The sequence below is a fragment of the Montipora foliosa genome, chromosome 10 (genome assembly GCF_036669935.1).
Source record: "Montipora foliosa isolate CH-2021 chromosome 10, ASM3666993v2, whole genome shotgun sequence".
Classification (NCBI taxonomy): domain Eukaryota; kingdom Metazoa; phylum Cnidaria; class Anthozoa; order Scleractinia; family Acroporidae; genus Montipora; species Montipora foliosa.
The window spans coordinates 7456002-7480947 of NC_090878.1; the positions used below are offsets into that span (position 1 = coordinate 7456002).

Sequence of the window (24946 nt, forward strand, 5' to 3'; positions counted from 1 at the left end):
TATCTAACGTTTCTTCATTAACTGTGATGATCGTTCGCCCAGAAATTGAGTCATATCCGCGCAGTTTCATTTCATTTAATTAAGGTACAGTGCCCACGGAGAGTCAAAAATAGGTCGTTTACGCAGGTCAGTTGCACGTTTAGTAGCGCGTCATACATCGTTACCCAGCACCTGTTTGTGGGCATTGTACGATTTGTCGCCCCGATCTGTCGGCCCGACAGTGTCGGGACGCGAATCTTTCGTGTATTTTGACACCCGATCTTAAGGCCCGACGTCAGTCCCGACGTGAAGAATGTCTAGTACCCCTCGTTCTTTTTTAAAGCGGTGTTTTACTCCGCATGCGTAGTGAATGCTACGGCGAAAACAAAATGGCTGACGAGCACAACGGTTTTTGGTCGCTTTATTCATCAACAGCAGCAGCAACAACGTCATTACTGTTACTTGCTGCAGCATTATCAAGAATCAAAAAGAGAGGAAGAAGGAAAACACGATGTGCTTGGGTGAAAAATTGGCATCGGACCGAAGCCGGGGCTTTTCACCAACTTATGTCATATCCAAGTTGTTCGTTCAGTGATTTGGCTACATGCGTTCTCGCAATCTCTCTTTTGTTCTTGCCATGATACTCTTTATTCCCCTTGTCATATAGGCACGGATATTTAATCCATTCCGCTATCAGCAGGGAGATTTCTTTCTCTTGGAAACTGCGCGACTTTGGCCTCTTTAGAGTCTTCATGTCCGCCATTTTGATTGCTTCTGTTTGGTACGCATGCTCTTTTCTCAAAAATTTGATTGACATGTCGGCTTCTCTGAAAGTGTCGGCCCGACTCGACAAAAATCTGTTGCACTGCAACAGATTTTCTGAATCGGGCCGATTTCGTTTTCACGAATCGGCCTTAAGATCGGGTGTCAAAATACACGTACGATTCGCGCCCCGACACTGTCGGGCCGACAGATCGGGCCGACAAATCGTACCGTGTAAACCGGCCTTAAACGTTAAGAGTGGGCTTAACCTTCCGAACCCATTTGTAATATCTTTCCTCGTGACATTCCTTGATTTTATTTTCCACTATTTTTTCCTTATACTTTCAGGGGATCCAGACTTCTTTCCGGGTGAGTCTTCACGGAACGATTTGGTGAATTTTCTTTTTTCGCCGTAGCGTACTAACACAGATCTGTTTCTCTTATATATTTAGCGCGAAACTATTATTTTTTGCGGCAATCTGTGTATAGGCCGGTTTACACGGTACGATGTATCGGCCCGACGGCGTCGGAGCGTAAATCGTGCGTGTATTTTGACAACCGATGAACGACCGATTGATGGGAATGAAAATCCGTCCGATCAAGATAAATCTGTTGCACTGCAACAGATTTTTTGAAATCGGGCCGACACTTCAGAAGAAACCACCATGTCAATCAAAGAGTTTGCGAGTGGGTAACGCGCACAAATACTTAAAAAATTAAAGCGTTCAAAATTGCGGATACTCAAAGGACAACGGGAAGATCTTACTCGTTTTACACAATTTACACGGTACGATTTATCGGGCCTACAAAACCGGCCAACAAATCGTACCGTGTAAACCGGCCTTAACGACAATGTGAAATCACCAAATTTGAGGTTTCGACGACCACGTGAACATACAAATATGAATCTTTGCCTTGAAACCGCTGGTACCTTTTAGTTTTAGGATAGTTCACCCACACTGCACAACGTCAGGAACCCATCAGAAGGAGCATTCCGCCGAATCGACTTCTTGATCGGGCGTTTTTGACAGACCTTGTTACTTTTTGGAAACGTCTTTCCCGGCAACGAGATTCCCGCGGGACTGACAGGAGCCCGATGACCAATCACCAGATTCCAGATTCCACCAGACCAATCACCAGCTCACCAGATTTTCTCTGTACTTGTGTGGGCCCATTTCCATTAGTAGGGCTAACGCTCACATGGTTCATATGGGGTAGAAAACTAGCATTTCACATTACACTCTAATCAGTTAAGTCTCACCAGAAACTAACTTGACGCCATAGCGTCACCGAACCGGAACTGCCTTTGTTGTTTTTTTTTTTGCGGAAAAGGTAGTCTGAAAATATATCGGTGTGTAAAAATTCCGTGACATAGGCTTTCTATTGGAGTTCCTCGCTCCTACTCGTGGGCTCCTGGCTACGTGCATAAAGGAGATAGAATTGTCGTGAAGACGTGCGATGGTGCAAAGTTGTGTTTTTAAGTAACAATTTCCTCGATCCACCCCGCCGTCGTAGATGTTATTATGATGAAATGATATATGAAATGGATCATATATGAACTCCGGATATGAAATCAAGTGAAGCTATGATCCTCGCAGTAATGAAAGCAATTTTTGCAATTGCGTAGAGAGGATCATAGCTTCACTTGATTTGATATCCGCAGTTCATATATGATCCATTTCATATATCATTTAATCATTGATTCATTCCTCACGGGAACATTAGAACCCACGTCAGTGGCTTCATAGCTCAGTTGGTTAGAGCGTCGCACCGGTATCGCGAGGTCACGGGTTCAAACCCCGTTGAAGTCCTTCTCTACGCAATTGCAAAAATTGCCTTTATAACTGCGAGGATCATAGGTTCCCTAGATGTTATTATGTTTGAGTCCCTATTGACGACGACAAATATCTTATTTATAAAATTATGTGACAGATGAATGTGTCATTCATTCCTGACACTCCGTACTGCGATTCTCATCCTCAACTGCATGTCATTCAATTCTTTGAAACTGAACGTCTTTTTCCCCCAGTGTTCCCAATGGAATCGAAGAAGAGGATGGGATTTACGACAGGTAAAAAGCTCTTAATATTTAACTTTTTTAGTGGGGTTGTTCGAAACGTGGCCTGTGCAAAACGACAGGTTAGGTTAAGTCAAAGATAATTACAATATAAGGCTGCTTATTTTTATAGTGAACACTTGACATTGTAAATCCCAAACGGGTCGGGCGATCCTCCTGTATTGTTTCGGGCTTGTGAACTGAATCTGTGACATTGTAGGTTTGTCGAAATAACAGGTCCCAGTTCAAGTTCAAAAGTTCGATAACACTATCCACCGGATAAATCACTATCCATTGGATAGTGCAATTGGTTTCGCTATGGCTTATCCACTGGACAGTGATTTATGCGGCGGATAGTGATATCCATCGTTTAAACAGCTGGGGCCAAAACTGTATTGGGATTTACAAGGGTCTGCATGTGGGACCTGAATTATGTGCCCGGATTCTGTTGGCTGTAACTCGTAGCTTATCTGAATAAATTTTTTAAGTCGTAACAGTTGTAAGCTGGTAAATCGTTTTTCTCAGGTTCGTGCCTCGAACAACTCACCCTTCAAACGATACAATTAATAGAACGGTTACCACAGAGGACGCAACAGCAGCAAACTAATAGCGTCATAAAATTCAAAATTTCAGCGCCTTGAGAGAAGAACTGAAAGAGGCGATTACGAAGGGTTAGTTGCTTGGCAACAAGTGAAATGACAACTGAAAAATCAGAGTCCAAGGCGGAATCATTCTTGTCCCCTTTTGATCAGCGCCAAGAACAGGGACTCGGGCCACTTCCAAGGCAGGAAGTCCGCAAATCACGGACTTCTGGCTCGTCTGCGCACGCTCAGAAATTTGAAACAACAGTGATTGTCAACTGTTACAAAAATGGACCTTCACTATGACTGGGCATAAATAGCCCATTTCCGAGTTGCTGCATGCCTCAGTTCCAAAGCGAGTCCTGGTGCACAACCATTCAAACGGAAATGAGTTGCGTATTCTTATGCAAATCAAACTCATTTCCCTTACAATAGTTGAGCACCAAGACTCACTTCGAAACCGAGACTAACAGCAACTCGGAAATGGCCCATTGGAAGTGGCCAGAGTCCCTGTTCTTGGTGCTGACCAAAAGAAAAGCGGACTCTGGGGACGAGAATGAGGCGGAATGAATTTATTCTTCTCAAATGCATAAAATCCTTTTTACTTTTAAAATAAGCCAGTATTTGAAGCTAGTTTAAAGGGATTTGCCGTGGGAGTGGAGGTTCCCTTAACTTGATACACACGTTCATGTACTGTGGTGCTGCAGTTCAGCTGCGCAGCGAACAGACAGGAAAGGTCCCCTGCACAATTTGCTGATTCAACTATATATTTCATATTGTAAAGGTGTTATTTAAGAGTGCTTCGTTTTGTTGGTACCCGAAGGTCCGTAATTATTTTCCGTTGTTGCTCCTTCAGCCCTGATGTGGATCTCTCTGAATCGAGATGGTTACGTGGGAAACTGACCAGGTAATAACTCGTAACAGCCTTTCTTTTTTTTTCTCTTATTCAGGTCACAACTAGCCTGTGAACGCAGACGTATTTCCGGTAGTCGTTTCTCTGCCGGAAATACGTCCACGATCGCAGGCTGGGTCAAAACAATAGTTGTGGAAATAGTGGAGGCGATTGCGTTATCACAGATTTTAAAGAAAGCGCTGGATTAAAAAAGAAAGAAAAGAAGATAAAACAACTCGCTATTGCACAACTGAAAACTGGACAAAATTCATTTAAGTTGATTTAAAAACACGAAGCAAGATTTTGTTGACATTTTTTGCCTCATTAGCATAAGCCATCGTTTGCCAATCTATCACCCAAAAAAATCATTACTGAATATTGAAAGTCCATTGTATAGTGAGCTATCTCTGAAACTTTAAGCGCAATTTACCAGATAATCTTTGAGTAATGACGTTTTGAAAATTCGAAATTTTACAAAGAAGGTATGGGTAGCGCTTTTTGTCACCCAATAATTTATCGGTGTTTGATGGGTGATAACTCGCTTGTTATCAAAGCAGAAAAGTTTAAAATTGGAAATTTGACTAAGTTTAACAAGTTCTTTTACCTTTTGAAGTCAATTTGTGCATAGCATGATGCTTTCTGTCAGCAAACTCGTATGTCAATATGCCATTTCCTAGTTCATGTCTGCCTCCTCTTCAAAGCGAGTCCAAGTGCGAAGTTTTTGTTATGAAAACTGTTTTCATTCATAGAGCAGTTTTCAAATGAGTGTCGTAAAACCAAAACCAAAGTAATTACTTTGGCCAATCAAAAAGGATGGAGACAATCCAGTAAACCAATCAAAAGTCGAAGTAATTACACGTAGCCGACACAAAGCGCGGGAAAATGTGCACGCGCGAGCCACGATTGGTTTTGTAAACTAGAACTAATTACCATCACAAAGACTTCGCACGTAGACTCGCTTTGAAGAGGAGGCAGACATGACCTCGAAAATGGCCTATTAGCCAATACCAAAAATACCATAATATTCTTTGTTTGTCCCTCCAAAATAGACCGTATTCGTATTGTCAGTATTAGACTGGAACTAGCTTGCAATGGACGCTAATGCGGGGGAATCTTTTCAAATGCAAATACTTTTTAACATATTCCCCCGCATTAGTCTCCATTGCAAGCTAGTTCCAGTCCAATATTGAGAATACGAATATGGTCTATTGTGCATTAGCATTGTTTCCAGTTTCTCTTGGGACAAATTTAAGTCCCAAGAGAAATAAAAACCATGCTTCATTCAAAATTTTGGAGGGACAAACAAAGACTATTACGGTATTTTTGATATTGGCTGATGAGAAAAAATGTAAACAATAACGTCAGCAAAGATTCGCCTATTATTTGGTAGAAATTATTTGTTTATCGCGCGTCCCTACCCCCGTCGGGGGTGAAGGATCATGTTATGTATGCACGCGCGTTCAGGTCTTTTGTCTTTCTTTTTTAGCGTGTTGTTTTGGCGTGTAATCTCATGATTGCATTTAATTATATCAACAATTGTTGGACCTATTAAACTGGATATTATCATTTTCCCTTGTTTTTTTGCGAGTCAAGTGGTACGAGGCAAGTATTGGTATTTTAAGGGTACCGGTGGCTCAGCGACAGTGGTGATTGGGAGACCTTATATTGTTGTTACATACAAGACCCTTTTAGCAGATTTAAGTCTCAAAACTGTCCCTGTCATATGCTGAGTTACCACCAATCAAAAAAAAAGCATGCAATAAATCTATTTGTTATATAGCTGAATTTTTTTCCAACAGCACGCGCTCTCATTGGTTACTTTGAGGTCACATGACATCTAACAATGAAAATGTTTCCCACCAAAAGTCTGAGCGGGCAACAGTGCAAAATCTCTGACGTCAGAGGGTAACAGTGCACTGTTACCCGCGAATGTTGACCGATGACCGCCGTTGCTGTTGCCGTTTCGCGTTGCACATTGAGATTCTCGGGAAACAAAATGAACTGTTTCCCTCGGGACCAGTCATTAAGTGTTAAGTGTTTATGGCAGTTGCTATGTCAACTGCATTTGACTTGAAAGAAATGTTTATTTGAAGTGCGACCGGTTATAGACGAAAGAGGATCGTGCGAGGATCTCTTCACTCTTGCATTTGACCTCTTGGTATGAATGGAATTGTCATAAGGAAGGATAAAAATCAAGGCAATGCCTGCATTGGGCTTCTTGGTGTTTCTGGTTAAACTTTACGGGATATAACAGAAATCCTATTCATCCTGCCTTGTTTTTCAACAGAGAGGAGGTTAGAGATCTCTTACAGGACAAAGTTGATGGTACTTTCGTGATCAGAGAAAGTGCAAATCGGAACGGCGAGTATACTCTCGCTCTCAAGTAAGTCAAACTCATTTTTTACCACAATTGCTTGTAATCTCGCAATCTGATTGGCTAATTTTCCGCTGTCGATGAGAGTCTAGACAACGCTGTACGCGTCATGCTCGCGTCAATTTGTCACGCAATGTAACAGCCAATCAGGAACGCCCATTTTGAGAAATAAACCAATCATATTGCGGAGAAAGTTATAGACAACGCTTGCTCTGCCACAACATTTTGACCACTGTCATGACGAATATCGTTGTCGATAAGAGTACAGACAACGCTGAACCACTTTCGATTTGTTAAGTTTCGTTATTCTCAGTCTTAAAGTACCCGGCCCGTAAGCTCAAAATATTTTAGTCCCCAAAAATCAAGTTTCTGCACCATTCAGCATATATTGTGCCTTGACGTGTTGCAATTTCGTTTCTAGCGGGCTGCACATCTCTCTTTGTGTAAACAAAATTAGCAGTCGTTTTTCCAACGTCAAAAGCTGTTTTTATTGAAAACAGTTTGTGATGTCAACTTGGGGACAAACCCATGCTACTCACCAGCTCCTTCGTGGAACACAAGAGAAATAGTTTTGTTGAGTATTACTTTTAAGAGTGAGATTTTGAAGTCAGCACTTCAAAAAAATGTGCTTGTTATTGTTGAAATTCTCCAAGCAAAGAAAAACATTTGAGTTTAGGTCAGATATGTCCAGGTTTGACCCTAATTAGACGCACGCGGATAAGCGTCACGAAGTGTCCCCTTGCTCTTCTCGCCAACTTCAACATCACTTGTGTCTCAGAATACAGACAATTTATGTCACAAAGTGTCCCCCAAATGCTGCTCTTTAAGTAAGGATAAACATCTGCATAAACCCAAAGCTAAATATAACGCTAAGCTTTACCCTTACCTTATTGTTGAAAATAGGTAGCAAATGCTTAGACTTAAAGGGACACTTTGTGTTTGATGTCAAAATTGGGCGTGCATCTAATTAGGGTCAAACCTGGACATAAGGTTTAGGTGCACTTTAAGTAAACATGACTGCACGGGCAGCTCTCCATCTGATGGCGTCCTCCAGGACTTCACTCAGCCAAGAGTTGAGAAGAGTAGAGGAAAGAGCAATTTCGCACGGACAGTCGAAGGTTGATCAACAATACCTAAAATTCTCTCTGACAAAAGTAAAGCTTAAGAATGCTAATAATTTTGCCATCAGAAAGTTAACGCAATCGATGTCAAGCGAATGTTGCACGCGACAATTTGCGGTAACTATTTTAGCAGAAGGATGTCGCACCCAGGCATTTTGCGCGGCGCCAAAATTTTGCGCAACGTCGGATTGCTTCAAGTCTTTATCGCAAGTCTACCGGTGTCATATTACCCTCAAAGTTGTCTTACCCCTAACACGCGCAAATAGAGCGGTTTTCAAATGAGTGTCGTAAAACCAAAACCAAAGTAATTACTTTGGCCAATCAAAAAGGACGGAGACAAATCCAGTAAACCAATCAAAACTCGAAGTAATTACACGTAGCCGACACAAAGCGCGGGAAAATGTGCACGCGGGAGCCACAATTGGTTTTCGTTTCACTTCTGATTGGTTGGAAAAGTGGCGCGAAAACTTTGAACCAATCACTGAGTGAAGTAATGCAAAACCAAAGTAATTCACTAATTACTTTCGACACTCAATTGAAAACCACTCTAAAGTGACTTTGTATGTTTTCTAGGCACAAAAACTGTGTAAAACACATCGTTATAGAAAGAGGAGCAAACGGATGCTATGGGCTTGCAGAACATCATACCCCTCACCGGACATTACGTGATCTCGTGGTCTGCTACCATAGAACCTCTCTTCAGGTTCACAATCCTCTTCTAGACACCACTCTCAGATTTCCCTTGGGGGATGCGACCAATTCCTAAGGTAGGGGAGAGAGAGAGGTGTGGCAAATATCGAGCAGTCATATATTCTTCTCAGTGTTGGATGTGGCAATTACCAGACGGATGTCTTGAAAGAGGAACTTTGGTCTCGCGACGTTCAGTGGGAGCTAGGAAGAATCTTATGCTAGATGACTAGCGAACGTGTAAAAATTGTTGTTGTCCCAGCTCTGCCAGTTTTTTTTCTTCATTTCTTGGGTTCGAGTTCGAACGTTGACACGCTGTTTTTGTTTCTTTTGTTGTCATTGCAAACCTTGTAAACGTTACAGCGCTAATGTGTTGTGTTTTGTTGTTCCTGTCTGTTGTTCACAGTACGATCATTTGTTCGGTTTACGTTGTAAACAAAACAAGAAACCCTAAACGTTGTGTTGTCTTAAAGCTTAGTCGAAAGACTGCAAATCTGAACATGAGTCGTATAGCTGTGCCCAACTACTTCCAACATTTCTTGCAGTACTTTTTTTCTGAACAAGTTATGCGCATTGATACATTCGTCTAGTTGTTGTCAGTCAGTGTTGTGAAGTCATCACGTACTTCCCAATTGATGAATATTAGAACGCTTTCATTTGAGTTCAGTTTTGTAATTGCTTTGGGTTAGCCGTATTTTGATTTCTCATTGGCCAAAAATCCTCCAAACTAGTACCTACCTATTGGTCTGACGCGTAAGTTTGTCGGGCAGTTTTAGGCCAGACAACTTGTTTTTAAAGAATTCAAGTGAAAAACGAACATTGTAAAGGTTTCAAGTTAGCAACAGGCTCTTGAAATGTAACAAAGCTTTATAGTGACAAAGTAATTTTATGACAAATTAGATTCTTTTTCTTTTCTACTGAAGTTTTTTCTCGACGTTTTCTTTCTTGTTGAATCAAGTAAAAAGGTTAAATATTAGGAATGGAATTAATAAATTATGTTAATTTTTCGATACTTTTGCAGTAATTATAATAATGAACGTAATTGGCCATTTCCGAGTTCATGTCTGCCTCCTCTTCAAAGCGAGTCCAAGTGCGAAGTTTTTCTTCTGAAAATTAGTTTTCATTCATAGAGCGGTTTTCAATTGAGTGTCGAAATTAATTAAGGAATTACTTTGGTTTTGCATTACTTCACTCAGTAATTGGTTCAAAGTTCTCGTGCCACTTTTTCAACCAATCAGAAGTGAAACTAAAACCAATCGTGGCTCGCGCGTGCACATTTTCCGGCGCTTTGTGTCGGCTACGTGTAATTACTTCAAGGTTGATTGGTTTACTATGTTGTCTCCGTCCTTTTTGATTGGTTTTGGTTTTACGTCACTCGATTGAAACTCGCTCTATGTAAAGTAGAACTTATTACCATCACAAAAATTTTGCACTTAGACTCGCTTTGAAGAGGAGCCAGTCGTGAACTCGGAAATGGTATATTTAACGGTCAACCGTATTTAGCGATGGGGGCACTAATTGAGGACACCGCTGTACAGAAATCAAATCAATACACACGGGATCTCATCAAGGATGCATATCATACCTTATGCATATCAAATCGCACGTTGCTTTCTTGTAGAGAGTTGAAAACCAGAGTAGCCGGACAAAAACCTCGCAGAGAGGAGAAGAGAAGAGAAGAGAACCAACAAACTCAACCCACATATGACGTTAACTCTGGGAATCGTGCCCGGGTCACATGGTGGGAGGCGACTGCAATCTATAACCACTTCGCCAGCCCTGCTTTCTGCAATTTGCCATTTCTCCCTGCCCTTTATCGATGAGAAATGGGAAGTACACAACGGGGATCAGCTTCGGGTGTATAACTGAGTCGTCAGTATAAGTTCTTCTTTCCCCACTCCCTCCCCCCCATACCTTAAAATGAAAGGTATTGGAAACTCGCATTCCATGTGGTCTTCGTTTTCGTACTCGACAAGCCTGTTCCAGTGTTCGACTGGTTTTGCTTTTTTTCCCGAGGTAAGTGAAGTTTGACCATTGACTTGGATCAACAAAAGAGCATGGCGAAGAGTTGACAAAAGTGGCTGCCTCTGTAGAATTCCAAATGGCTGCTCTATAGCCGAACACACTCAAATGGTGTATGGTTAGTTCTAGTTTCAAAGATGTCCAAATGAAAGCGAGATTTTCAATACTCATTAAACTCCTTGAACTTCCCAGAGCTCACTTGCTTCAAGTGGATAAATGCCCGAAGTTGACGCAATAGGCTTGAAGTCGCAAAAAGTTTTCGCATGTTGAAAAACCTGGGAAACTCCTAAGGAACATAGTTTCGTTAAACACCGGCTAAACTCTGTTGAATTAAGCGGTAAAATTCCAAGGAATGTGGACGTCGGTTGGTGACTATTGGTGACCCGTTCGTCGTCTGTCGGTCCACTGTTGGTCGGCAGGTTACGGAAAAGCCTAACCTTATTGCCAACGTGGCCATACTCGCACTGAGCTTGGGGCGCCTGTGGTCTCATTAGCACTTTGAATGTCTCTCGCATGCAACTGACTCGCTTTCCGAGAAAGCCAGAAAGCCACCTTCGAAATTTGATTGTATCTCTAAAAGTTGCAAAACAGTTTTGTTTGGATAATTGAATTGTTACTATTTGAACTACATGCAACTTTCTCCAAACTAGAGTAGAGTCAAACTGTAATTGTCAACCTGGTTGCAATGTGCACCTTAATATGTCTTAATTTTGCAGCTCTGGTCACGCGAAATGAGCAGATTGGGTATCATTGTATTCAGATATGAGAAAGGAGAAGTAAAGTGAGTCATGGCTTAGTCGAAAAGAACCGTTACACCTTAATTAAGGAAGATATTGCTTTTGTTATTCAAATGTGCCAACCACTGGAACAAAGGACCCTTTGTTTCGACAGCCAATGAGGCTCTGGTTGGCACGTTAATCACAATAGGTGACGTCAACGATATCTTCCCAATTGCTTTGTCCCTTCCCCAAGTGCACCTTGGATCGATAGCCGCATACAAAGAAAAATGTCATAATTAACTAGGACGGGTTGATTTACATGATGCACGCTCGCCTGGCTCAATATCTGCTGGGTTAATTTTATTCTGTTTTATCAGGAATGCTATTCTTCAATGAAAGAACCGTTGTTACACAGCTCCTGGTCGGAGGACGAAGGGAATGACTGTTATCTCGTTGGCATGAAAGCCTGGTTTTCACTAGCGGCGCAAGCACTAGCACAAGCATGACTATCTTAGGCCTGTTCCAAACGTCGTGCTACTGCCGTGCCGAACTCAAATGAAATTGTCATTTCGATTTAAGCACGGCAGTAGCACGACGTTTGGAACAGGCCTTATGCTAGTGAAAAGGAGCGTCGGCATTAGCACGGCATCCGCCATTTTGTTCAAAATGCTCAGCTAAGGGGAATCTGGAACGAGCCCTTTAGTGAATAAATGCCGCGTTCCGTTCTCTCATGACGCAAGCGAACTCAAACATAAGCGTAAGCACAAGGAAAAGGAAAAAAATTGATCCCCTTGTGCTTGCGTCGCTACCGAAAACTAGGCTTAACGCGCTCAAAGCATGTGTCTCCCATGAAACCAATAATGCATTCGAGCCCGATCAGACTATTAAATTTTCAGTCCTGACCTCCTCCAAATAACGGGATTTTCTTTTTTCAAAACAGAAAGCGATTATTTTTTTCAATTCAACGTTATTGGATTACCTGCAGTTTTTTACGCCGAAAAGAATTGGGCTTTGTTGGCTTATTATAAATTTTTACTGAAAATTGTAAATATTAGTCCTGATGCTTCAAATGTACTATCATGCTAAAATGGAGCAGGCTCTGACAAGCACACATGTCAATGCGGGGAGATATCTATACATATATGTATATATATTTGTTTTCCTTTCATTTAATTCCTGTGGTAGTGGCCATCTCGAAAGCATTTGCTACTATGGCCACTACGCACTTTTCCACTTTTTCTCACTCAAGTGTAAGTAGTATGTTTACTTCTTTCCTTTAATTGTTACGTCCATTATTTATTTTTTGAAATAGTGCATAATAATAATAAATCTTGATATAATCTTGAATCTTGGTCTTTTGGCTGAAAGATTCTGGTCATCTTTCAAATTATAAGTTAAACTTCCTAATGTTTCAGTTATCTTTTCCGCGTTCCCTGGCTGCAATATTGCTTTTCTTGGCACTCTTCTTTCTTTTTCCCTCATGATTTCCATATTCAATTAAAGTATAATTTATGTGGTTAATACCCTCGTTCCAATCTTCTTCGTCCTTGCACGTGTGCGACGTTCAAAGCGTCCAAGCGGGCACGGATATCCAGACGTGTGGTAGACTCTGATTGGCTTTTATTGGTCATGTGGTGCATCTGGACCAATCGAAGCACACCACGCAGAAGGCCGGTGAAATTGTATTCAATACATGGTCGCTTGTCATGGTATTTTTGTAGACTGTTTTTCTGGAGAAGGAACTTCTTAACTTGTATTCCTTAAATTATGGCTGTGTGTCCAATCGTCTTCTTGGCTTTGGTCTCTTGTGTTTTAGCGGAGGATCCAAAAATCTATTTCGTTGAAAAATTCGAAGGTAAGTTATGGTTAAATTCTTGCAAGTGGGCATACTGACTGGGTCGTAATTCAAGCAAGATTACCTTGAGAGGAATTGCTTTTCTGCTTCTTTAGACGAGAGTTACACAGATAAATGGGTTGAATCCACCTTCAAGGGCAGTGATGCTGGAAAGTTCAAGTGGTCGGCTGGAAAATTTTACAATGATGCAGATCTAGATAAAGGTACGTAAGCTTATTTCTAGCTTTTCGTCCTCCAGCGGTTGAAAGCTCTGTGTTTGATTTGCACAACAAGAATTATACATCTGTAAAGCTGCTTTAATTTGGTTAAAATTGCTTTCAATGTGAATCGTTCATCCTGCAAACAGAATAACAGATGTTTTCAATCTGATTTACAGGTATTCAGACTAGTGAAGATGCTAAATTCTACGGACTCTCAGCGAAGTTTGATGAGCCTTTCTCAAATGAGGGAAAAACACTGGTGGTACAATTTCAAGTAAAACACGAACAAAGCATCGATTGTGGTGGTGGTTATGTAAAAGTACGTAAAAGACTTATGTTCTGTTTTCAAACGACGATAATTTTTTTTTTGTTTTTAAACAATTCCATTTATTTTGTCTTCACAACTAAGAATAGTAAGCAAATCGTCGGCAACATTCACCGGTGGGTCAGTTGGTTGAGCATCTGGCTGTCATGCGGCAGGTCGCGGGCACGAACCCCCGCCGGATCAACACTCAGGATCTTAAATTAACTGAGGAGAAAGTGCTGCCTTTGTAATTTCATTTGCAAATGGTAAGACTTTCAAGTCCTCTCGGATAAGGATTATAAACCGTAGACCCCGTCTCACTAATACCTTCTGTTCACAAATTCCCTGTGGGACGTTAAAGAACCCCCTCACTATTCGATAAGGGTAGGGGATGTAGTCCCCGCTGTTGTGGCTGTCCTGTTCTCTCCAGTAAAAGTGGCCTGCTCGGCACTGATGTCGTCTCCCAAAAGGCTTACGGTGTATGACGCCACCCAAGCAGAAAAGCCATAATTCAAAAAGGGACTTTGCAGACTGCTGGAAGATGTAGATCTATGTAGATTTGCTTGTAAGCAAAGCAGTGAGTCATAATCTTTTTTAATAAAACAAACTTTAAAATGTTGTTCACGTCTTCTTTTACCTGAGGTTTTTGATAGCTCACTCGATCAGAAACAAATGCATGGGGATTCACCATACCTCATCATGTTTGGTAAGCAGAAATGGAGAATTCTTGAAAGTTCAACTTGTAACCTTGATAGTTCAGGTTTAATGTTTTTGCTAATAAATAGTTAATAAATAGTTTGTTAATTCTATTGTTCACTTTCAAAGGGCCTGATATTTGTGGACCTGGGACAAAGAAAGTCCATGTTATCTTCAACTATAAAGGAAAGAACTTGCTTACAAAGAAAGATATCAGGTGCAAGGTATGTACAACAAAAGGAATCATAGAAAAAAACTGAACTGAAAGCTTTTTTCCCACTCTGAAAAGAGTAGACCAAATTAGCATTAATTTGGTTCCTTTATCCTTTCCCATCTTTTAATTCATGCATTGGACACAAAAGGCAACACTGAAATTAAACAAAACTCAAGTCTAGGAAGTGTTGGTTACTGTTTTCTCAAATGTAACATGGTTACCTAGTGAGTCCTTTCTGCCCCTGGCTTTAGCTTGGAGTTAAGTGTCTTATATAGAAAACCTGGGAAGATACTCCCAACATAGCAGACAATATTGAGGGAGAGATTTGTGATGGTTTTTCTTTTCATATTCTCTGTTTGTGCTTTCACTAAAGAGTTAACAAATACTTTAAAAGGGCAATAGGGTTGCATACTAAATAACTTTGTTTTCCCTAGGATGATGAATTTACACATCTCTACACTCTTATCGTAAAACCTGACAACACTTATGAAGTACGCATTGATGGATCCAAAGTTGAAAGTGGTGAACTTGAAGCTGATTGGGACTTCTTGCCACCAAAGAAGATCAAAGACCCTGAAGCCAAGAAGCCTGAAGATTGGGATGACAAAAAGAAAATTGATGATCCTGAAGACAAAAAACCCGAGGTATAGCTTGTTCCTCTTACTCTTAATGAACGAGATGAGATGGAAGGTCAGTTTTGCCGGAACACTAGCATTTTTTTTATGGACCTTGTAAACCAAGTAGGAAGATAAAGACCATAGCTACATACTTAAACTTCACTTTTTAGTTAACAAATAAAAGCATCAACTTTAATAGTATCAACAAAAAGTAATTTATTTGTTGCTGATAAGAATGCAACCCTCTTGTTACAATTAATGAAAGCTTGAAACTTGTTTGGCTGTAAAAAAATGCGATAAAGCAATTCTTAAAATCATTTTTAAGATAAAAAAATTACTAACAAATTGCTAAAAAGCGTCGACGTTTCAACGTTTCAGTGTTTGTTGGTTTTCTGTAAACTTGAGTTTCAAGTTTAGTTCTGTTCTTGAAAATTTCAATGCCGATAAAAGGGATCTTGTTATCCACAGGAAGCTCCATCGTAAATGTTAGACTGGGGTCTAGGCCATTCAGGGTACTAAGAAACTCAGCAGCAGCATCAGCGCTAGGCATTCTAGCCAGGGTATCATCAATGTACCTCTTGTACAATTGGAGCATTTAACCATCGCGTGTAAGCTTTTCTTCAAGATGACACATGAAGACATTGGCCATTAGATGACCAAGGGCTGAAGACCAATTCACAATTTTAAGAAAGTGCCAGGGCAAATTTGATTGGCTAGTATTTGAAATGCTCTTCATCAAGAATCTTAAGCCCAATTTAAATACCCAGACAGACTCCATGCGTGCGAAACTTTTTGTTTAATTTTTTAATTATTATTTACCCACGTTTCAGCTTTTAATCAGCTATTGTTTTTTCAGTATTTACAGACCGAAACTCACTAACATATTTTGACTTGATAATGGTGTTTAGCTAACGTCGAAACGTCATCGCTTTTTAGCAATTTTTTTATCTTAAATGATTTTAAGAAATGTTTTATTGCAATTTTTCATAGCCAAATGCTTTTCAAAATCACTTCTTGTTCGTATACTTGAAACTTGTTATATTGAAATTGCAGCACCGAAGCCTGATTTACCTGTAAAATCAAGGTCCAGCCAATTCTGATCTCTCCCAAGACTCAATTTTCCTGCTCTTGTATCACTAGAAAAGTGTGTTGTCTGTTTGAGTGTGCATTTTGAGCCTGACATTTGCCAGTTTTGACAGTGTTCTTTTCCCTGGGCTGGTCAAAATGTATGCATTTACAACTGATCATTGTAACCTTCCTTTGCTGTAATGATGGCAAGGAAAAGGGGATTTAGTCATCCCTCAAACTCATGGTGCTATCAATCATACATTCCTGTGCCATTAATTAATTAAAAATAGTTTAGATCCTTGTATGCTTCAGACTTTTGATTTTTTTTGTTCTTGCTCTTGAGGACTGGGATAAACCTCAACACATTCCAGACCCTGATGCAAAGAAACCAGATGACTGGGATGATGAAATTGATGGAGAGTGGGAACCACCAATGATCGATAACCCAGACTACAAGGTTGGTCAAAGATTTCTGCATGTGCAACTGAAAGTTGTATGCCACACAAAATTGTACTATCTGAGCTTTTGCCAAAGATTTAATCCATTCTTTAACTTTATGTAATTGGATAATTGCACAAATCATGATCTGTCTTAACTCTCTTGTGTTTGTTTTCCAAAGGGTGAATGGAAACCTAAACAAATTGACAATCCTAACTACAAAGGTGAATGGATTCATCCAGAAATTGATAACCCAGAGTATCAACCTGATGAGGCACTATACAAGTATGATGAAATTGGTGCTCTTGGTTTTGATTTATGGCAGGTAAGGTGGTATTCACTGTGCATGTACCCAGCTTTTAGCTTCCAGTAATTGTTTTTGTTCATGGAATATTCCAAAGGGCTTCGCCCACCCCCTTGCTATTTTACCTCTCTTAAAAATTAGGGTAACTGCATGTCATCTTGTTTTCTCACACGTGATTCTTTTCCTTTGTCAGGTTAAATCGGGAACTATTTTTGATAACATTCTGGTGACAGATTCAGTTGAGTATTCTGAGACATTTGCTAAAGAAACATTTGAAAAAACAAAAGAAGGTGAAAAGAAGATGAAAGATGAGCAAGACGAGAAAGAACGCAAAGAACGAGAAGAGGAAGAAAAGAAGGCAAAGGAGGAGGAAGATAAGAAGAAAGCAGAAGAAGAGGATGAGGAAGAGGAAGAAGAGGAGGTTGGTTTAAATTTCTTAACCCATTGACTCCTGGGTTAATCTTCTTGAAGGTTTTGAAATTGTTTTGTGTACACAGAGTGCCCTGTTTCATCCATAATATGGGGGAACTTAAACATTTGTGTGGCATGGTGGTCTTAACTTTCCTTGTCTGTGAGTTGCTAGCTAAAAGAGAACATATTTGACCATAGAACCTTACTTTGTTACATCTCACTGCTCAAATCTCTTTCATCCTGGTTGTAATGGACCTTTATGTGTTATTTTTTTAATAAATGGAATGTTGTTGTATTTGATAAAGGAGGAAGAAAGTAAAGAGGGTGAGGAGAAGCCAGAAGAAGAAGGAACTGATGAAGAACTTAAAGAAGAAGCTTCAAGCGAAGAATCTGCGGCTGAAGAAGAGGAAGATCAAACAACAGAAGAAGCAACGGCCAAAGATGAACTTTAATTGAATCCCAGCAATTAGGCATTTTTAATTCAAACAGAGAACTTAATAAGTACATCTTACAGAAGAGCCTGTGACCTAATTTTATGGTGGTTTAACAATATCTCTAGTTTCTGCATTTATTTCCTCTGTTTTGGGGTCAAACCCATACACGCAACCTTTGAAACCAACGCGATACTTTTTTCCATTCTCTTCTCCAATGGGTCACACGTGGTCTTATTGTCTCTAAAGAAAGACCCTTTGGTTATGAATTGCTACCCATTAATCCATCTTCCCACAAAAGTACTAAGTTTTTACTCCTGCTGTGATAAATGTCTTGTGGATTAAAAACAATAAAACATTCTTTTGTACATTTGTCAATCTCCCTGAAGGAGAAGAGCAGCCTCCTGTTGGTGTTTTGTCATGGGAAGATGTGAAGGCTAATCTCACCCAGAAAACTTCATTAAACCAATTCAGTTCTCTTTTAAGTTTAATAAAGGGTGAAAACATTGTACTTGTAGGGTATGAGCGAGTTCATCAAAGGAAATAGATATAATCCGAGCATGAGTGCTCTACTAATGGGGTGACTACAAATCTACTGAAGTCAGAACTAATCAAATGAAACCTTGGTTTTGGAGGACACAGGAAAACTGGATTACCTGGGGGAAAACCTCTCAGAGCAAAGTATCAACAAACTCAACCCACATGTCTGGTGTCAATTCCAGGAATCCATTGTGGGGCCACATTGGTGGAAGTCGAGTGCTCTCACCACTGCACCATCCCTGCTCCCTTGGGGGAATTTCTATGATTGTTCTGGGCCTGGTTGTTCAAAAGCCGATAAATGCGAATCAAGATGAAAAATTAACCAAGGAGTTTATTTATTTATTTAGCTTCGCCTAACTGGAATACAATATAAGTATATAGGTAAAAATAGAAAAAATAATACAAGGAGAAAAGAAAAAAAAAAAAAAAATTATTAGGCGGGGAGACCACTACAGCATAGCCAATTACAGTGGATCCCTCGTTAATTATTTATATAAAAATACTTAATAATTAAAGCTACTAATATGTAAGCATGAAACTTGAGAAGAAACAAAGCGGAAGTCCAAATTGCTAGAAGCAGCACGTTAGCGGGCATAGGAGAGACCTCGCTGTGTTACACCTAGGACAGATTGTTCTCCAGGTTCTAATGTCGTCAATGTCGTACAAGTTCAGAGCCTTTTTATAATATTGAAGTAATAAACTTTTAAATGAAGCTAGAGAGATGTGCCTTGTGCATAGCTCAGCGGGAAGAACATTCCATGCGCGGCACGCGCGTATGAAAAATGAACGTTGATAGGTAACAGTTCTACATTGGTTAGGAATATAAGTAATAGCACTGCTGCTCGATGTCCTAGTAGATCTCGCAAATTGTCTAGTTACAGGTAAAGCTTCCCTGTCTACGAAAACTAAGTTATTAACAGCTTTGTAGAAAAAAACCATGTCCAAATATTCATGCCAGTATGAGATGGGTAACAGATTTGTTAGTTGGAGGCGGGTCTTATAGGTTACATCACAGCGGAAAGGGAGCTTCAAAATTAGTTTTGTTGCACGGCGCTGCACGTTTTCAACTCATTTAAGTAGGCCAATAGACTGTGGTGACCATACTTGGGTTGCGTAGCCGAGATGGCATCGGACGATAGAAAGGTAGAGTGTGCGACGCGTTTGGGTGCTTTGGATGTACCTAGAAACTCGACGCACAAACCCAAGGAGTTTGTTGAGGTTATTTATCCAGTCACAAATGCTGTTCAACATGTTCAATGCTGATACTCAGCAAAACTTAACATTAGCAGAAGTCAATCTTGTAAAACAAAAATGAGCAAAAGAAACTTTCACCAGAAAGTTGAAAACGTGAAACGAAAAGTTCACGCTTATCTTGGATTAAGTTAATTGGCTTTCAAACAACATGGGCCCTGATCATTTGTGTACTTGTATCTTTCTCTTAAGCCTTATGAAGGCTGAATAGCTACCATTACTATACAAGCCCAAATTAAATTTATTAAAAGCCTACTTCGAAATTTCTCAAGAATGCACCTAAAATCAATTTTTTCTTAAAAGTAGACACTGTTGTATTGTAAAACCCTTCCAATTATTTTTCTCCTTTAATTTGAGATGAAACCAACTTGGTCTTCTAAAAGTAATTTCCCCTAATTAACAGTAATAGCCTTTGTAACATGTTCTAATCTGCCTACTTTGTGAACCCCTGAACTGCCTCCCATTGAGGAATAAAATGGTCTGGCATTAGACAGTGAATCTTAAGTCTCTTAGGAGTTGGTTTTAAACAGCCTTCCTGAACTGTTCCCCCTTGACCAGTAAAATCCTATTAATTCTCACTTCTTAGGAGTCTATGAGTTATTAAAGAAAAGGCCTTTGTTATGGTTCACAATGGAAATCAGTGATTTGAATTTTCATAGGACTTAGCAGCATTTGATACAGCCGATGATAGCCTCTTTCGACTACAACTTGTTTTAGCATTAATTTTGTGAAAGGGTGTTGGAATGCCAGTAACTTTGTTGTTACCTACAATCTTGGACAGATTAAATGGAGACCACCCCTCCCCCCAAAATCAATGATGGGAAAACAGTGTGTTATGGCCTTTGCGTAGCTTCGCCTTTGATTATTCTGTCCAAGATTGTAGCTATGTGCAATTTACTAGGGTCAAAAATGCTTCTTCTAATGTGCATTACTTTATGGAGTTCCCCGGGGTTCAATTGAGTGGAAAAAGGAATTAGGTAACTTTGGCAATTTAAGATTACTTTAATCAGTGATTGGTTCAAAGTTCTCACGCCATTTTGTCAACCAATAAGAAGTGAAACCAAAACCAATCGTGGCCCATGCCTGCACATTTTCCCAGACTTTATCACAATAAGTGATATGGAAATACCTGGGGAAAAAGGGGTTTTATTCCCAGAAGGCTTGAATTGGGTGCAACATTGAGTTGGCCGATTTGGTTTATTAGCGACAAAATTGGAAGTAAGCATGTATTTGTTCTGGGAAGTCAACACAGAAAATTGTTGTAAACCATTATACAATGTGTTTTTTTTTCTTGATCTGTGCTTTTTTAGTATACAGAGTCCCTATCTCGTCGTCAGCTACAATTTGATTCACTAACAATTTCACTCACTTTCTCAACAAATTTAAAATAGTTGTATTTGATATCATACTCCATATCATACCAAAAATTAATAGCAATACACCCATGGGATTGCTGTACATGATGAAACCATAGTGATGGGAGATAAAGCATTTCCCCAGCGTTTACTATGCAAGTCACAGGTTTGGCTTTTGCATACTGGGGATAAGTTTTCAGATCCGGATTTAATGGATCAATAGCAATCCAGGGAACTTTGTTGGAGGTTAAAGACTCCTTTGGACTTTCTCTTTCTTCTATTATTTCGAAATTTCCACCATCTGTAACTTTATATCTAGCTGGATCATAAAGTCTGTAAGGAATCAACGGAAGATCACTTGGTGGCAGCAAGGTGAATATCTTTTTCCCTTTGATCACACAGTACAAGTTTTCGTAGTGATCTTTATGCATTGATGTAATTGCTCGCTCGTCGCCCATCCAAAAGTTTATCGCATCAGGTTGTTTTCCAAATGCTTCCGTTGCCCATGAAATGTCTGATGCTGCTTCTTCACTCAATTCCCGAAGTTCAGATGTTAGATTAGAATTTTGTTTCTGAACGTAAAATATCGCAGGATCTTTCCTTTTTCCTTCAAGAATATCCAAAAATTCAGAAAACTGCATCTCTCGTTCCTCTGGCATCACAAATTTATCTTCTAAAACTGCATCAGCGTAGCCATTTGGTGTCACAGCAACTGTTACTTTTTTATCACCAATTTTGTCTCTTAAGTAAGCGTTATCCCATTTCTTAAGGGCCGGCCAATGGTTGAATGCATTTTGGATCACAACGGGAAGATTTGGGTTGACCCAATCTCGGAGAAAACCCAGTGGACTTGGAGCTTTCTCGAGCCTTGGCACCTCTGAACAGAGATAAAGCTCTCTTGCTTCAAGAGAGAAATATTCTAAGGCAGCTGTCAGTGAATTTAAGGTTGCCATTCATTCAAAGCTCCCAAAAAGTCACACGAAAACGAAAACGGCCAAGAAAAATTTCACTTTCGTCCGCCATTTTGATATGGACAAGCACGGCTGCTAAGTCTCGTTCCCAGGAAATTTCGGTTTCATGTTTCGTGCTGGCCCGTGCTGGTGTTTTCCTTCAAGCAAAGTTAAAGGATGCTTTTGATTCTTTCCGAAGAACAGAAGGAACATCTGAGGTTCCTAACATCCTTGGAGATTGATGTTGTCCTAGAGTTTGCTCGGATATCCCTGGATTTCATACTGAAAGGTTCTTCAAACCCAAAGATCTTCCAAGCCGCAGCCCAAAAGCTGGGTGTTGATTCCAAGACAGTGAAGAACGGAATAAGCGGCCTGCAGCATGTTTTTAATGAAAGCTCACGTCTCATGATTGGCGAAATAGACTTTCAAGATTCTATTTTGACGATGGGTTTCTCCGAAGAAGTGATCGCTGAACTGTTGAAGATGTATTTAGCAAATCGCAAAGAAATTAGGAGCATTCTCGTTGAAATGACTATGGCAATTCCTCATTACCACGATTTAGAGTGGAGATTTGACGTGGAGCTGGCGAGCAGATCGCTGCGACACCAAACCAATCCTATTATTGTTATGAGACTACACACGAAGGAGGGAGAGAAGAAGATTGCGGACATCCTACAAACTGATCCAGTGAATTTAATTCATCTTACCAATGAGCTGGAGAATGCAATACAGGAAATGAAGACTGCTCATTGCAGGCGAATAGTTAGAAATATAAAATGAACGATAGTACTGATATTCATGTAGGTGGACTGTGCAAGACGAGTTGTGACATTGGAATCATTAATATTGACCATTCATTGTTGTCATTCTTCTAATCGTCATTCTCATAGTCGTCATCATCACCCAACTAACTGAGGAGATGAAATATGCACCTTTCAATGTAAATACCGCGGGTGGGAGTGCGGGCAAGGGGCGGGGATCTGACAATTCTTAAAAATGTTTAATCAAATTCCCTAGGCTGGGAAACTATCGTCAATCAAAAGTGTCAAAAAAAGCACCACCCTGGGGCAACTATATAACACAAATAAAATAACAATTTTTGAAACAGGGTATGTTCATGATTTATATGTTCAGCAAGTCGAAACAGGTCGGATAAGAAAATACTCCGGCCTTGTGGTGGAATTCGATTTCAATGAGATGGGAACTTGAGGATAACAACTTTTTCGAAATAGACAATATCTGCTTAGATCACAGTTTAAATTATTAGATTATTACGAAGAAAACAAATAAAGATTTCATACCTTTCTCCAACTGAAGCGTGAGTTAGGGACAGACTTGTTAACCGCGTTTGAATTGATACCAGAGTTCTTTTGGTCAAAGTCGAATGTCCCGTCCCCAGGGGCCCTTCGAGGTCAAAAGCCTGACAGGGAGGATAGTCTCAGGCAGCAAATCCCTGCTTATTGCCCGCATCTTCCCGCACCCTTCCCTTACGGGATTTACATTGATAGGTACATTATTCAGTAGGAAAGTCCTTTGTTTTGACAGTGTAAGGCTCTACATTTCCTTTGGTTTCCACATTTTTCTTATTCTCGTCCCCAGGGCACACTTTTCTTTTGTTCAGCATCAAGAACAAGCTGTTCTGCGCATTTCTCAGAAATTTGAAGCAGTTGTCATCGGTTACAACATTAGGGACCTTCAGTTAGATCAGAGGATGAGGACGTCTAAGAGTATGCGTTTTCCGTTTTGAGCAAGCGAACTTTGAAAACTTTTGGCTTCCAAACCTTTTGCGCATGCTCAGTACAGAACACATTGTTCTCCAATGTAAAGATCCCTAATATACCATTACCACTACTGTGCGTATTTTTAGCTGCAGCCAGAGTGGATGTTAAAGAAAAGCCCACTTGGTCGACAAGAATGCATAATTTATCATATTTAAGTTAACCCATTCACAAGTAAAATCGTTTGGCATTACACTGAGTAGGTCTCACTCGCGTGTCGGGAAAAGTTAATTTAATAGCATTGTTATGTATCTCATTCTTTGATGCCTTTCACCCAATTTCAATGTGTTGGCCCAGCATAGCCACAAATTCTATATTTTGCTCTGTAGAAGGGCTTGCATTGCTGTTCTTTTGAAAACAATTCCCTTTTATACATGTAGATACTCACCTGCTATGATTATCCTATTATACCATTTCAAAATAGTAATAATAATAATAATTTTGTGGAAACTCACCATCACAGTGCCAGCCGCCAAACTACATTTTAGCTTCCACCAATCAAACTTCCAAAGGCAAGCCAATTGTGCTGGTTTATCCAACAGTATCATTGGTGAGAAAAATTTTGTTTACCATTCTTAGTGAGACGAGAGTGCTTTGGTTATTGAGCAATAGAAGCCAATAAATCGGCCAAGAAAAAGATGGTGTATTGTTGGGTATGTGGTGCATAATTAACCAATCAGGTTTTTTGGTTCTCAGGCAGGTAGGGGGCTCCGTAATGGGGTCTCAGGGAGTAGCGTCCCTGCCTTCCCAAGCTAGTTTTTCCACCACATTTCTCAAAATCGTGGGAGAGGCTTCAGTCTCGGGACCACTCTTGTCCGAAAACTGAGGTTGGGGGTAAGCAAGGGCATGCTCCCCGCAGAAACTACTTGCTCCAGTAAAACCCTCATGATGATTGCAAGAAAACCTGGGCACCAGCCAGCCCAAAGGCTGGGGTGGGCCGCACTTGCTTACCACAAACAGAAAGGTGCAACCCCTTGCCCTGGGCCGTGCAAGCACTGCTTGCAGAATGATGGGAAGCCTGATGAGCGGCTTGGGGTGAGGGTGGGGACTTGAAATGTTGGGAGTATGAGTGGGAGAGGTACAGAGGTGTGTGAGGAACTGAGGAAGAGGAGAATGGATGTGTGTTGTCTGCAAGAAGTGAGGTGGAGAGGACAAGGAGTGCGCTTTATGGTTGTGAAGCGTAGGAGATATAAGTTGTGGTACTCTGGGAATAGTGATGGTACAGGAGGTGTGGGAGTTTTGGTGAAGGAGGAGCTGTGTGAGAAAGTTGTGGAGGTGCGAAGGAAGAGCGACAGAGTGATGACAGTAGTGATGACACTTGAGGAAAGAGTGGTTAGAATT

General features: G+C 40.4%; 5 protein-coding genes across 6 annotated transcripts in view; 4 read left to right on the forward strand and 1 right to left on the reverse strand.

Moving 5' to 3' along the window:
- Window positions 1-9462, forward strand: part of LOC137973857 (phosphatidylinositol 3-kinase regulatory subunit alpha-like) — a 35709-nt gene extending 26247 nt beyond the window's left edge. Inside the window, exons 20-24 of one of the 2 annotated variants that reach the window (XM_068820748.1) lie at window positions 1090-1110; window positions 2771-2812; window positions 4235-4285; window positions 6558-6653; window positions 8339-9462. In XM_068820748.1, the coding sequence (XP_068676849.1) occupies window positions 1090-1110; window positions 2771-2812; window positions 4235-4285; window positions 6558-6653; window positions 8339-8531 (403 nt within the window). In that variant the 3' untranslated portion in view covers window positions 8532-9462. The remainder of the gene's footprint in view (window positions 1-1089; window positions 1111-2770; window positions 2813-4234; window positions 4286-6557; window positions 6654-8338) is intronic. The other variant, XM_068820749.1, reaches the window with a different exon arrangement.
- Window positions 9463-12880: 3418 nt separating this feature from the next.
- LOC137974418 (calreticulin-like) lies at window positions 12881-18101 on the forward strand. Its single transcript, XM_068821368.1, has 10 exons — window positions 12881-13048; window positions 13144-13251; window positions 13425-13567; window positions 14195-14258; window positions 14378-14472; window positions 14897-15106; window positions 16491-16604; window positions 16767-16910; window positions 17083-17310; window positions 17606-18101. Exons 1-10 carry the CDS (start codon window positions 12961-12963, stop codon window positions 17750-17752), a joined length of 1341 nt encoding a protein of 446 aa, XP_068677469.1. The 5' UTR covers window positions 12881-12960; the 3' UTR covers window positions 17753-18101.
- A 2626-nt stretch (window positions 18102-20727) lies between these two features.
- Window positions 20728-21925, reverse strand: LOC137974419 (bifunctional peptidase and (3S)-lysyl hydroxylase Jmjd7-like). Its single transcript, XM_068821369.1, has one exon. The coding sequence runs from the start codon at window positions 21828-21830 to the stop codon at window positions 20856-20858; it is 975 nt and encodes a 324-aa protein (XP_068677470.1). The 5' UTR covers window positions 21831-21925; the 3' UTR covers window positions 20728-20855.
- Window positions 21926-21954: 29 nt separating this feature from the next.
- On the forward strand, window positions 21955-22744 carry LOC137974420 (COMM domain-containing protein 2-like). The gene has a single exon (XM_068821371.1). It carries the CDS (start codon window positions 22005-22007, stop codon window positions 22605-22607), a length of 603 nt encoding a protein of 200 aa, XP_068677472.1. The 5' UTR covers window positions 21955-22004; the 3' UTR covers window positions 22608-22744.
- A 1926-nt stretch (window positions 22745-24670) lies between these two features.
- Window positions 24671-24946, forward strand: part of LOC137972483 (uncharacterized) — a 333-nt gene continuing 57 nt past the window's right edge. The window contains exon 1 of the mRNA XM_068819237.1: window positions 24671-24946. This exon is cut by the window's right edge and continues 57 nt beyond it. Within this exon, the coding sequence (XP_068675338.1) occupies window positions 24671-24946 (276 nt within the window).